This window comes from Rhinopithecus bieti, unplaced genomic scaffold (genome assembly GCF_001698545.2).
Source record: "Rhinopithecus bieti isolate Rb0 unplaced genomic scaffold, ASM169854v2 scaffold_32008, whole genome shotgun sequence".
Lineage (NCBI taxonomy): Eukaryota > Metazoa > Chordata > Mammalia > Primates > Cercopithecidae > Rhinopithecus > Rhinopithecus bieti.
Genome location: NW_016814433.1, coordinates 2,236,833 through 2,251,229, shown reverse-complemented (window position 1 = coordinate 2,251,229; position 14,397 = coordinate 2,236,833). Strand labels below are relative to the sequence as shown.

The window sequence follows — 14,397 nt, the reverse complement described above, 5'->3', positions numbered from 1 at the left end:
AAAAAAAAAAAAGGATACAAAAGAAAAAGATAACTCAATAAACAAATGTATAAAACCTTGATAGATACCTTACAAGTGAGGACATTCAAGCAGCCGATGAACATGTGAAGAAGTGCTCTAATTTTATGAGTCATCAGGGACATACAAATTAAAATCAAGTTGAGATGCCATTATACAGCCATGGAATGGCTACAATTAAAAAGAAGGAAGAGAACAAGAAGAAAGGAGAGGGAAGAGGATGTGGAGCAACTGGTACTGTCATACTCTGCTGGTGGAAATATAAATTGCTATAATCACTTTGGAAAGCTTTGGCGGTATTGACTATAGTTGAAGATATGCCTACTTTTCACCTGGTTATTCTACCTTTAGAGTTTTATCATATAGGAATATATGTTTACCAAATATATATGCTGCAATGGCCAAAGGAGTGCCATTTGTAATGGCCCCAAAGTAAAACTACCCACATGCTCATCAACAGTAGGATGGATAAATATGCTATACTTTACAGCAGAGAGAATGAGTGGTCTACAGCTATACACAACACTACAGATGACTCTTACAAACTTAGTAAGATGTTGAGTGAAATAAATGACACACAGATGAGTACATGCCGTATTATTCTATTTATGTAAAGTAAAGCAAACCAAATAAAAGGGAAAAATTAATCTATACTGTTAGAAGTCTACCGTGGTGTGTGGCATGATAGGAACTGGAAGGGGTCATGAGAGACCTCCTAGGATGCCAGTTATATTCTGTTTCTTGAGTTGGGTCTGTGTTATATGTGTGTGTTCACTATGAAAATACATTGAATTTTATGATTTTATGATATGTGTACTCCTCTGTAGGTTTTTGATATTTCAATAAGAAGTTAAAAATAACTTGCAAGTACCTGTGCTGGTGCTGATGATACAGATACACCAGACTAGTGTTTGCCCTTGGGGAGCTTGCAGTCTGAAAGTAGAGATGAGTCCAGTACAGGATACCCAGGATACGGTGTGATTCATCCCATAAGTGGCACCAATAAAGCACCGTCAGATTGGAGGAGAGGGCAAATCACTTCCAACTGGTCACATCCAATGACTACTCAATTTCCCAATCTAATGCTCACTTAGTGTTCATCCAACTTGACCTCTCTACAATACCGGATGCTCAAAACTGGATGCGTCCAGTTACTTTTAGAATTCTATGGCACAAATTTTTCCCAATTCATTTCCTTTCTCTCTGGCCATTTCTTCCTCTTCTCTATTGTTGATGCTGCTTTCTCCATTCATTTCCTATTGGTGTTCTTTAGTGTTCTGTTCTTGGTCTTCTTAGCTTTTTCTTCTCTTCCTTCTATGCAATCTCTCTTGATGACCTCATTAGAAATTTTATCACTATTTTCTTTGTGTTATTGGTTTGCAAATAGAAATCTTCAGCTCTAATTTCTCATGAGAACTTTTTGGGGAAATAGAGAACTACTTGCTATATATTGCCACCTAGATTCCTTCAGGCACCTCAAAATAAGTATATCCCAAGATGAACTCATGACTGTCCTTCAAAACTTGCTTCTGCTTCTGTAGTTCCCTATCCTGGTTAATGGGACCGGAGCTCAATCATTCATTCATTCATCCTTCAAATAGGTCTGACCCTGTGCTAGATGCTTAGGAGTAGAACATTGAAAAAGACTGATACATTCTACTATGCAAGAGAGACAAAACACAAGTAAAAAGACAAGTAACTAAAATTATTGTAAGTTGCTGGCCTAGATGAAGGCAATGACAGTAAAGATGGAGAGAAAAGGTGCTCAATAATATGTATGTTGGATTTATGAATGAATTTTAACAACAGAAGTCAAGGAGATAGCTTGGACAAAATAATAAAGGCAGGATGAGTGTGACATTTATGGGGAATGAGTAGAGAGGTCCAAGTTGATGTATAGAGTACGTGAGGAAGAGCAGCATGATGAAGATGAGAGGGAGATGAGGCAGGGCCAAGCCTGAGGAAGACCTTGAATTTGGAAGGTTCAGTTCAGTGGGTAGCCTGTTAGAATTTAAGAGGTAACGCTAGAAATCTGGAGGTAATCACATCAAGATGGGTAAGGGGAGCCATAAGTGTAGATTAAATTACCCAAAGAATGTATTGAAAGAGAAGAAAAGGGCACATGAGTTGAAGAGGACCAAGAGAAGAGCTGAGGAACAGAAGTTCAGGTGGAAGAACAAAAAGATGAGACCCAGGTTATGAAAGCCAAAAAATGAGGTTTCACAGGCGAGGAAGTCTTCTATTGTATCAGTGGTTGTCTAAATGTCAAAGAGGCTGAGAGCTGAGCCAAAATAAATTTGGACTGGTGACTTGAAGATTGGTGACCTTTAAGATAAGAGATGTCCAGTAGGGTAGTGGAGGGTACACAGTGGAGGTGAAAATCAGTTACAAGGTGTCAATGGGAAGAGGCCAATCTACGTGGTGGATTGAGCACATGCATTTGTCTTCTCTTCCTTTTAGAATTGCAACAAAATAGCAGTAAAGAATTAATAACAGTAAAGCTAACAAGTAACAATAAAGCTATGCCCCAAGCATAAGAGAGATTGAGACACACACACACACACACACACACACACACACACACAGAGTTAAAGAGGAAGCACCAGTAAACAAATGATGAAATCAAGATTTTAGAAAGCAAAGGTCAACTGGTAACAGACCTAGGGACTGCAGAAAGGTCAGGGTGGGTAGAGAACAATAAGAAGCCAATTGATTCGTGCTACAGAAATCTTGCAGTGCTCAAAATGGATGCGTCCAATTACTTCTGAAGCTGAAGGATCAGGATAGAACCAGAAACAAGATTGGTTGAAAGTCTTTAAAAAGAGCTTCCTCTTCACTCTGGCTCTCCCTCACCCCAGTAAAAGGTAAAAGGTTAAAGGTTAAAGGGTTCAATGAATGTCTACTTAGTGATTCATTCATTCCTATGTCTACATAGTAATTCTTCCAGCTGGTTCCTAGGACACTGGTAGCCAGGCTTCTACCCTCAGGAAGGAGACTGGAGGACTTCTCTGTAGAGAAAGTAGAAAGTAACCGGCCCAAAAGGAAAGATCTATAGATATTAACATTTGAGGATTCTCCAGCAAGATGCCAGGGTCTTACCAGATCACTCTGCACAGTAAAGCATTCTGGTTGACAAGCACTGTCCCTGTAGACAGCATTTCCAGGTAGCACTTTAGCATCTCGGTCTAAATCAGATGATCACCAAATAATTGAGGAAAGCCACTAACATGGCAGACACCAAAACAAAAAATCAAAGACACAGAAACTCAGCAGACAGACAGTGCATAGAGAAAAAGAAGAAATCTATCAAATCCATCAAGAATTTAGAGAAGAGATTGCATCCTTGGGACATTCAGAGGAGTCTTTAAAAAAGATAACATTTGGAGAACAAGGGTTCTTAGAAATTAAGAATATACGAGCAGGAAAATCTTAGAAATCAAAAGAAGTGTTGAGAATCTCCAGAACGTGGGAAAAAAAGACAACAAAAAATAACAGCAAGGAAAAGACAAGAAAATTGGAGGATCAATCTGGGAGGCTCAATAACTAATAGGAGTTTCAGAAAGAGTATTTAGAGAAAACGGAGAAGATATGGTGGGCTCATACCTGGAATCCCAGCACTTTGGGAAGCCAAGATGGGAAGATCAGTTGAGACCAGGAGTTTCAGACCAGCCTTGGCAACATAGAGAGACCCTTGCCTCCACAAAAATAAGAAAATTAGGTGGGTGTGGTAGTGTCTACCTGTAGTCTCAGCTACCCAGGAGGCTGAGGTGGGAGGAGCTCTTGAGCCCAGGAATTCAAAGTTACAGTGAGCTATGATTGCACCACTGCACTCCAGCCTGGGTGACACAGTGAGATCCTGTATCTAAAAAGAAGATGAGGAAGCAGGGCCCTAGGCCTGGCCCAGGAAACCATTTTTTTCTCCTAGGCCTCCGGGTCTGTGATGAGAAGGGCTGCTGTGAAGATCTCTGACATGCCCTGGAGACATTTTGCCCATTGTCTTGGCAATTAGCATTCAGCTTCTTGTTACTTACGCAAATTTCTGCAGCTGGCTTCAATTCCTCCCCGCAAAATGGGTTTTTCTTTTTACCACATGACCAGGCTGCAAATTATTTAAACCTTTATGCTCTGCTCCCCTTTTAAACGTAAGTTCCCATTTCAGATCATCTCTCTCAAATTCAAAGTTCCACAGATCTCTAGGGCAGGGCCAAATGCTGCCAGTCTCTTTGCTAAAGCATAAGAAGAATGAACTTTGCTCCAGTTCCCAGTAAGTTCCTCATCTCCATCTGAGACTACCTGAGCCGGACTTCATCGTCCGTATCACTGTCAACATTTTGATCAAAACCATTCAACAAGTCTCTAGGAAGTTCCAAACTTTCCCACAACTTTCTGTCTTCTAAGCTCTCCACACTGTTCCAACCTCTGCCTGTTACCCAGCTCCAAAGTCACTATCACATTTCCAGGTTATCTTTATAGCAGTGCCTCACTTCCAGTACCAATTCTCTGTATCACTCCATTTTCACAGTGCTATAAAGAAATACCTGAGACTGGGTAATTTATAAAGGAAAGAAGTTTAATTGACCCACAGTTCCACATGGCTAGGGAGACCGCAGGAAACTTACAATCATAGTGGAAGGCGAAGAGAAAACAAGGACCTTCTTCACATGGTGGCAGGAGAGAGAAGAGAAAGTGAAAGGGGAAGAGACCCTTATAAAACTATCAGATCTCAGGAGAGCTCACTCACTATCAGGAGAACAGCATGGGGGAAACTGCCCCAATGATTCATTTACCTCCCACCAGGTCCCTCCCTCAACAGGTGGGGATTACAGCTCGAGATGAGATTTGGGTGCAGACGCAGAGCCAAACCATATCAAAGGGTATGTCTGGCATGTGGCACAACAATTAAATAAGTTTGACACCAGTGTGAAATTTCAGGGCACTAGGAAAATAGAAAGATGACTAAAATTTTTCAGAGTGGAAAAAACAGGTCACATACAAAGAATCAGGAATCGCAATGGCATCAGACTTCTCAACAGAAACTCCGGAAATTAGAAGGAGATAGGTGGACACAGTCACAATTCTAAATAAAAAAGAGTTACGAACTGTAACTCAGGGCACAGCCAAATAGAATGAAATGGTGAGGGTGGAATAGAGACATTTGCAGACTTGCAGGTTTTCAAAAACTTTACCTCACATGCATCCATTTCTTAGGAAGTTACTGAAGGATATGTGTTAGCATACTGAGAGAGTAAATCAAGGAAGAGGAAGAAAACAATCCAGGAAATGGGACAGCAACACAAGAAGAATGAAGGGGATTCCTGGAAGCAAAGTCATAGGATGATAGCTACACAGCAAACTAGAGAGCAACGAATCCAGCAGAAGATTGCAGCAGGAGAAGATGCTCTAGGAGAGATATCTCCAAGGAAGAAAGAAAACTGATAGCTTACTTCATGGGTTGGAATATATTAAAGGCATATTGAGAAAAAGTTAATAATATAAAGAAAGTGAAGCAATCACTATGCTACCCATTTTGCTATCTCATAACGTCATGTTGTAAACCTCAAATATATACAATAACATTTTTTTTTAAAACAGAGTCAGTTTATGGAAGTGGAAACTGACACTACAATACAAGCAGTACATTATGACGTTTAAGATTCAAATGCCAAACTACTCATTATCAATTAAATATAAGTATAACATATAGTTTTCCCAGTATAGTCATTTTTTACTTATAGTGCCCAATAAATCTGCCTTTAATTATCATTTAAAAAAGAAAGTGAAGCAAAAATGCCATTTTAACCCCTCCCCAAAACAGAAAATTTTATAAGAAATTTATCACAGTGTATGATAGGGCCCAGGTGTAAATAACATTTATATATGTATAAAATGTAAATAAACAGTAAGTTTATTTATTTATTGTTTAACAAAATGGTGATACAACTATATTGGGAGATGGAAGTATGTCGTGTGAGTTGGTTAAGGGCAAATCATTATCTTTCATCATAGGAAATCAACATATAATATCAAAACTGATAATGAGTGAATAGCAGTATAAGCAAATGTCAGAAGAAGTGATAAGCGTGTTTAAAGTGGCTTCCCCCAGAAGGTGGGCATGGGTGGGGACAGGTCAGAGTTTCAATTCTTTGTGATACTATTTGACTTTTCAAACAACACACATTTATATCTTTGATGAAATTAAAAGTTATTAAAAACAGTAGGCACCAAAGAACTAGTGAGCGTAGAATGACACATTTGATGTGGACTGTAAGAAAATGTATCTTCCTTTCCTTCCTGCAAATAAACATTTATAAAGATGAAAAGATGCCCCAAGTAGCACAGTGCTAAGAGGAAAAGAGCATATCACAGGTAGTTTTACAACAGTCCTCAAGTTGCTAATTCAAACGTTAGCTACCTTGGGATAGATTAACCCTGGTGTAACTTCCCTGTGTGCTTCAGAACAGAGACTCGAGGAAGTCCGGTTCTGGAAGAAGGAGTTAGATGACAAACTTGAGCAGCTTGTGAATGTAACCGATGATCTACTCCTATATAAGATCAGATTGGAAAAAGCCCTGGAGTGCTTGGAAGAGCCCTTGCACATTACTGAGACGTGCCTGGCATACAGGTAGGAGCGGAGGTCCTTCAAATGATTCACGTGTTGTGACAAATGAGATGCTGGGTAGTAAATGCTGGCTGTGCGCGATGGTGAGTTAGAAATGGCAATTGAGCAGGTGTTCTTTTAGAGCCTGAAGTTATCCTGGCATGCCCCTGGTGCTGGACAGTGCAAGGGGCACTGGACTTAGTTCATGCCTCAACTCTGCTCTTGAGTAACTCAACTCAAATATATGTTAGGACTAGGTTTGGCTGTGGGTAGCAGAAAACTCTAAAATGACATTGAATTTAAAGAAAATGATTTCTTTCTCTCTTACATTTAAAGAGTCTAGAGATAATCAGTCCAGGGTTGGAGTGGTGGGCCACAGTTTTAGGGTTCCAGGCTTCGTCTATCTTGTTGTTCTACTGCACATGGCTTTCACTCCTAATGTTACCTCGTGGTTTAAGATGGCAGCTGGAGCTCCAGCCATTGTGTCTACATTCCAGCAAGTAAGAGTAAGTGGGGTCTGGCATTCATCATTTCTATTTGCATCCTATTGACTAGAACTTAAGCACATGGCCACACCAACAGAAGCTGGGAAATGATTGGCTTTACTTTGGGCAGCCAGGTGCTCAGCTAAAAAACCAGGGGTTCTGTTTCCAAGGAAGAAGGTGAGAACAGACAGTACAACTCCCAGGGGACAGTATGTCTCTCCCATGCAGAGCCACACGGAAGCACTTTGTAATCCAGACAGCACTATATGAAGGTGCTTTTAATTAGTGTTTCCCTCCTATAAATCCAACGAGTAGACTGATCCTTTCTACTCTGGGGTGATGCTGGTTTCCGGACCTGGGTCCTGCCGCAGCCCTAGCTGGAGTGCTCTAACAGGTCTTCTTGCTGTTAGCATAGTCCCCTATAATCTAGTGCACCCTCCACACCCGCTGTTCAGTGAACTTTTCCAAATGCAGATTTTTCCAGGTCACCGCCATGCTTAGAATCCTTCAAACCCCAATGGCTTCAAGATAAATTTTAAGATTCTCAGTTTAGCAAACCAAGGTTCATCATGATAGGGCCCCCAGTGACCTCTCTGGGTCCGTATCTCGTTCCCAATAGCAGGATGTGCTTAGGTGTGGGGAGCTACTTGCAGTTTCTCAAATGCACCATGCCCCCGTCTTCCTGGAAAGCCCTATTCTTTCCGTAAGCTTAACCAGGACCCTTTGCAGGAACCAGGCAGCAGTCTCTCCAGCCAGATTTAGAAAGTCTATGCAGCATAGAGAAATAGCAGCTCATCACAGAGCTCAACACCCAGTTGGCTCAAGTCTAAGCCTAAAGATAATGATAACGTAGAGGCTGCTAAGTTTATTGAGCATATACTATGTGCCAGGTACTGTAACTTATGCTTTTACAGCTCATTCGTACTGTGCCACAATCCTATGAAGTACTAATAATGATCCCTGTTTTACAGAAAAGGAAAGCAAGGCACAGGTAGGTTACACAGTGACTAAAGGCACGCAACTAGTGAGTAGGGGAACCTCCTTTCCAAGCACTATCATGCAGGTTGAAAAAGAGCAAAATGTCGTGCAGCAGGGTCAGTTTGGGAGGAGGATGGCATCATGGCTAGAAGCACAAGTGATACACAATTCCGTGACACTGGGTAGGTCACTTAATCTCTCTGAAACTCAGTTTCCCCATCAGTACCTGAAAGGGCTAAGAAAGAATGTTTATATATAAAAAGCTTAGCACAATGCCTGTCACAGAGTAAGTGCTCCTTGGCGGAGGCAATATTACTATTGGTGTTATTACTATTAATAGTTATTATTACTATAAAACGTCTTTTTTTTTGAGACGGAGTTTCGCTCTTGTTGCCCAGGCTGGAGTGCAATGGCGCAATCTCGGCTCACCGAAACCTCCACCTCCTGGGTTCAAGTGATTCTCCTGCCTCAGCCTCCTGAGTGGCTGGGATAACATGCATGCGCCACCACTCACGGCTAATTTTGTATTTTTAGTGGATTCAGGGTTTCTCCATGTTGGCCAGGCTGGTCTCGAACTCCCGACCTCAGGTGATCCACCCGCCTCAGCCTCCCAAAGTGCTGGGATTACAGGTGTGAGCCACTGTGCCCACCCTAAAACATCTTTCTATATTCAATTGTTTGTCTAAATACTGAATGAGGGTCAAGGAAGGAAACAGGTCTTTAATTTATTATTATTATTTTAAACTTTCTTCTTCTTGGGAAAAAAGGTCCATTTGGTTGCAAATCAAAACCACAATGAGATATCATCTCATGCTAGTTGAAATGGCAATCATTAAAAAGTCAGGAAACAACAGATGCTGGAGAGGATGTGGAGAAATATGAACATTTTTACACTGTTGGTGGGAGTGTAAATTAGTTCAACCATTGTGGAAGACAGTGTGGTGATTCCTCAGGGATCTAGAACTAGAAATACCTTTTGACCCAGCAATCCCATTACTAGGTAAATACCCAAAGGATTATAAATCATTCTACTATAAAGACATATGCACACGTTTGTTTATTGCAGCACTATTCACAATAGCAAAGACTTGAAACCAACCCAAATGTCCATCAATGATAGACCGGATAAAGAAAATGTGGCACATATACACCATGGAATACTATGCAGCCATAAAAAAGGATGAGTTCATGTCCTTTGCAGGGACATGGATGCAGCTGGAAACCATCATTCTGAGCAAACTATCACAAGGACAGAAAACCAAACACTGCATGTTCTCACTCATAGGTGGGAACTGAACAATGAGAACACTTGGACACAGGGCGGGGAACATCACACAATGGGGCCTGTCATGGAGTGGGGGGAGGGGGGAGGGGTGGCATTAGGAGATATACCTAATGTAAATGATGAATTAACAGGTGCAGCACACCAGCATGGCACATGCATACATATGTAACAAACCTGCACGTTGTGCACACGTACTCTAGAACTTAAAAGTATAATTTTAAAAAATGCAAAGAAAAGAAAAGAGAGGAAAAGTCCATTTGGCATGTTTCAGACCAAGTGACCAGTCATCAATCAATTTTTCTTCCTTGTGTTTGGATATTTTGAAGTCACATAGACACCAACTAATACCTGTCACCCACTGCCTCATCGGATGGATCAGGTGACACTCAAATCAGTTGTGCAGGTAGCTCTGGGTGTGCAGACATTAGCCAACGTTGAGTCACCTCGTGTTGCACGTGTTGGTTGACTGGCTGCCTTTCCCCCTGCCAGGGAGAAACGCATTGGCATTGACCTGGTGCACGACACAGTGGAGCATGAGCTGATAAAGGAGGCTGAGATCATCCGGGGCATTATGGCTCTGCTGACCCGTACCTTGGAGGAGGCTTCCGAGCAGATTCGGTATGACTCTTCGGCCTGCCTTCCACATCTCCACTGGGAATTTTGAGAAGAGGCAGTGTCCACAAAAGCTGGGCTTCATGGCACAGAAAGAAAGGGGTTCAACACTCCTACTCCCACTTTGTATCCCCAGATCACCCTAGCACTCAGGGTAAGAGCTGGCCACATCCCTCATACATGGCAGCCGCCCTCTGGTAAGGGTGGGGATGGAGCTGGATTTCACCCTGGTTATAAACTGGAGGGCGCTGGAGCCCACTGGCGAGGCTGACCCCTCACACACAGGAGGCTGCAGTGGTGACACTGGAAAGTGTCACAGTAGAAGGGGGGATCTCCAAGTCCACGTTTGGTCATGTTGATTTGTCACCGGGCATCAAATGGTGTATGAGTGTTGGGGTGATGGGAGTCGGGGTGGGGCAGTACCGTCATCCTGCACCAGACCTAGCTGCAGCTTCACTTTCCAGGACCTCCCTGAGGACCTGTGGGTGCCACCTGGGCACTCCAGAGGCAGAAACCCAGTTTACTTTCTCCCTTCAGGATGAACCGCTCTGCCAAGTACAATCTTGAGAAGGATTTGAAGGATAAGTTTGTGGCCCTGACCATAGATGATATCTGCTTCTCACTCAACAACAACTCACCAAACATCAGATATTCTGAGAACGCCGTGAGGATTGAGCCAAAGTGAGTGGGCCTTGCCGTCTTCCTCCCTGCTGGTGATGTCCCAGTGCTTCTCAGACAGGCAATATCTAGTGACTCGTCCTTGCAGCTGGCTGAGCTTGGAGGTGGTGGGCTTGGGAAAAGGGCGGTGCTGAATGGTGACCTTGACATTGGGCCCAGAGGCTCCCGATCCTCCAGGTTATGCCCAATAACTAAGAAAGTCTGACGTCAAACCTTTAAACCTTTAAAGACTAAAACAATTTATTCCGTTATCTATACATCTTTTTAACAAGTAAAAGAATCTAAAAATGTATAAAGAGCAAGTGAATTTTCTCCTTTCCTTTTTTTTTCCTTTCTTTTTTCTTTTTTTTTTTTTTTAGATGGAGTCTCGCTGTCGCCCAGGCTGGAGTGCAGTGGTGCGATCTTGGCTCACTGCAAGCTCTGCCTCCCGGGTTCACGCCATTCTCCTGCCTCAGCCTCCCGAGTAGCTGGGACAACAGGCGCCCGCCACCTCGCCCGGCTAATTTTTTGTATTTTTTAGTAGAGATGGGGTTTCACCGTGTTAGCCAGGATAGTCTCGATCTCCTGACCTCATGATCCGCCCACTTCAGCCTCCCAAAGTGCTGGGATTACAGGCATGAGCCACTGCACTCGGCCATCCCTTTCCATTTTTATATCCACTGAGATAACGGGTGTTAGCTGCAGGTTCACACAAACATATGTACGTATGCACTCATACACATATGGTAAACTTGTTTAGTTTATAAAAATGAGATTATACTATGTACCTTTTCTGTGACATCTAATTTGCATTTTTCAGTTAACATTATATCACAGCCTAACTCACTCTAATTTTTAAAACCTTCTTTTTGAAATAAAACATACATATAGAAAAGCGCACAAGTTCGAAGCATTCTCGTTGTGTTAGTTATCTTTTGCTGTATAATAAATTATCCCAAAACTTTGCAGCTTAAGACTATAAACATGTATTATCTCATGGCTCCTGTGGGTGGGGAAGCCAGGCCCTGTTCAACTGGGTGCCCCAGGCTCGATGTCTTCTGAGGCTGTAGTCAAGCCAGCTGCTAGGGTTGCAATCCATCTGAAGGCTTGGCCCAGATGGGGTCCAATTCCAACCTGATTGTAGGTGATGGTGGGCCTTGATTCCTTGCCTTGTGAATTTCACCATGGGGATGTCCCATGACATGGCAACTGGTTTCTCCCATAATGAGTGTTCCAAGAGAGAAAGACAGAGAGAGAGAGAGAGAGAGAGAACCGATGACAGAAGCCACAGTCTTTTTATATCCTAATCCCAGAAGTGACAACCTTCTATTTGTGAGAGGCAAGTCAATAAATTCATACCATATTCAAGACGAGGCGATTACACAAAGGCATGAACACCAGGAGTGGGGATCACTAAGGGGCCATCTCAGAGGCTGCCTCTAATCACAAACTGAACAAGCCTCACATCACCACAAGGTCGAGAAAGAAAACATTATCACCATCCCTATCATCCTATCCTCTTCCAATCAATAGTCCCTCCCTCCATCCTGAAGGTAATAACTTTCCTGACTTCTAATAGGGTGGTTTTGCCTGCTTTTCATTAAACAGCATTATAGGCTAGATGTGTGTGTGTGTCTGGTTTCTTCCAAGTAACATTATTTTGAAGTTCATCAGTGTCGTTCCAGAAGACAGTTCCTCTTCAAACTAGTAATTTATTCACTTGTTTATTTTAATCTATATAAATGGATGGTTTCTATTTTATTCAGTGTATTATAATCTGTCACATTAGTATTTATTTTGATGCTCAAATTATCTCTAGCTGAGCGATCTCACCCAAGTTACTTCATTTTTCTGAGCTCAGTTCCCCTCATCTGTAAAATGGGGATTTGGAAAGTTAGCTCACCTGGCCATCATGCGGATTAAATGAGATAATGTCTATAAGGTGCCAGCCCAATGCCAGAGTAGGAAGGTTGCCCAAAGGGACAGCTATTGATACTGACATACCACTATTTGCTCTGCCTAGAGATAGGGAAATGTTCTAGGTACTTCTGGTGAGAGGTAGGTGTAGCTCGGTCCCCTTCCCCAAGCCCCTTCCCCACCCGAAATATGCTGTGAATGAAAGCATGGGGTCTATTTCAGCTCCGTGAGTCTGGAAGACTGGTTGGACTTCTCCAGCACCAATGTGGAGAAGGCTGACAAGCAGCGAAACAACTCTCTGACGCTGAAAGCCCTGGTGGATCGAATCCTGTCCCAGACAGCCAATGATCTGCGCAAGCAGTGTGATGTGGTGGACACGGCATTCAAGAATGGGCTGAAGGATACCAAGGATGCCAGGGACAAGCTGGCTGTTCATCTGGCCAAGGTGAGGTCCCTTGAGGGAGCATGGAAGAAGAGCAGATTCAGGAGGTTTCACCATGGAAAACAAGAATGTCCCCTGGGCCAGACCGCTAGAATTCTGGGCTTGGGATATTGGGTTAACTTGTGGGTAAAGGTCATTCCTATCTCTCCAGCTTAGCGGCAGGCTTTGCATTTTTGGGGACTGGAGTGGGACTTTGCCCCACTCTGGGCCTCCATTTTCACTCACTGCTGCAGAGAACACAAATGCAGAGGACAGAACCCTGAGGCTTAGGGGCTGGCTGCAGCTTTGTGCCTGGCTGTCTTCCCACTCCAGTTGCCATTCCTCCGTATGTGAAATATAGAAATGGACTACATGCTCTCACGTGTCCTTTAGGGCTCTGAAGCTACAGGAGTTAATGCAGCCAGTTTCTCCAAACCCGGTTGTAGCTTTAGGACTCTAGCCGGTCGTTTCTCCTGGTTATCCAGTGTTGTGCTGGTAAACTGGCCCTCCGAGGGTGTTTTAGTCCACTTTCACACCACTGGAAAGAGCTCCCCAAGACTGGGTAATTTATACAGGAAAGAGGTTTAATTGACTCACGTTCTGCATGGCTGGGGAGGCCTCAGGAAACTTACAGTCACGGCAGAAGGTGAAGGAGAAGCAAGCACTTTCTTCACGAGGCGGCAGGAGACGGAAAGAGTGCGCGGGAAACTGCCAATTTTAAAACCATCAGATCTCGTGAGAACTCCCTCACTGTCATGAGAACAGCATGGGGGAAGCTGCCCCCATGATCCAATCACCTCCCAGCAGATTCCTCCCTCAACATGTGGGGATTACAATTCAAGATGAGATTTGGGTGGGGACACAGAGCCAAACCATATCAGAGGGGGTTAGTATTTGTACTGCAAATACAATGTGGGAGCATTTGTACTACAGATATTGGCACATTCTACAGATTAGGGTCCTTCCCGTAGAATTTGTCGATATCTGTAGTACAAATATTCCCACACTGGTGGATTTCAAGCTACCCATTTCAGCAGGTCACTGGCAGCCCACCCTACACTTTACTGCTGGTGCAGCTGAAACAGAGAGGGGAAGGGCCCCAAGGCGGCAGCGTGGGAGTGGAGCCCAGGCCTTCTCAGCCCCTGAATCCCTGTCCTGTTGCTACATACTGAACACTCCCTCTCGGAGCTCAGAGCCCAGCTGTGGACAAGATTTATTTCTGTGATGTGCAGGAGAAACCAGAGTATCATCGAGGGTGAAACTGCAATATTCAGCAAACCGAGAGGTAGACTAGCCTAGTGGAAATCGGTAGATGTCAGAGCCAGACATCTTGGGTTTGAATTGTGGCTTCAACACTTGCCGTGGGACCTTAGGGAGACCCTGAAGCCCCCCCCCTTTTTTTTTTTTTTTTTTTTTTTTTTTTTTT

The 14,397-nt window shown here is 43.3% G+C and overlaps 1 protein-coding gene across 1 annotated transcript in view; it reads left to right on the top strand.

The window, feature by feature from the left end:
• Positions 1-14,397, top strand: part of TEKT1 (tektin 1) — a 28,560-nt gene that overhangs the window by 6,090 nt on the left and 8,073 nt on the right. The window contains exons 3-6 of the mRNA XM_017850725.1: positions 6,475-6,640; positions 9,854-9,982; positions 10,514-10,657; positions 12,773-12,995. Of these exons, the coding sequence (XP_017706214.1) occupies positions 6,475-6,640; positions 9,854-9,982; positions 10,514-10,657; positions 12,773-12,995 (662 nt within the window). The remainder of the gene's footprint in view (positions 1-6,474; positions 6,641-9,853; positions 9,983-10,513; positions 10,658-12,772; positions 12,996-14,397) is intronic.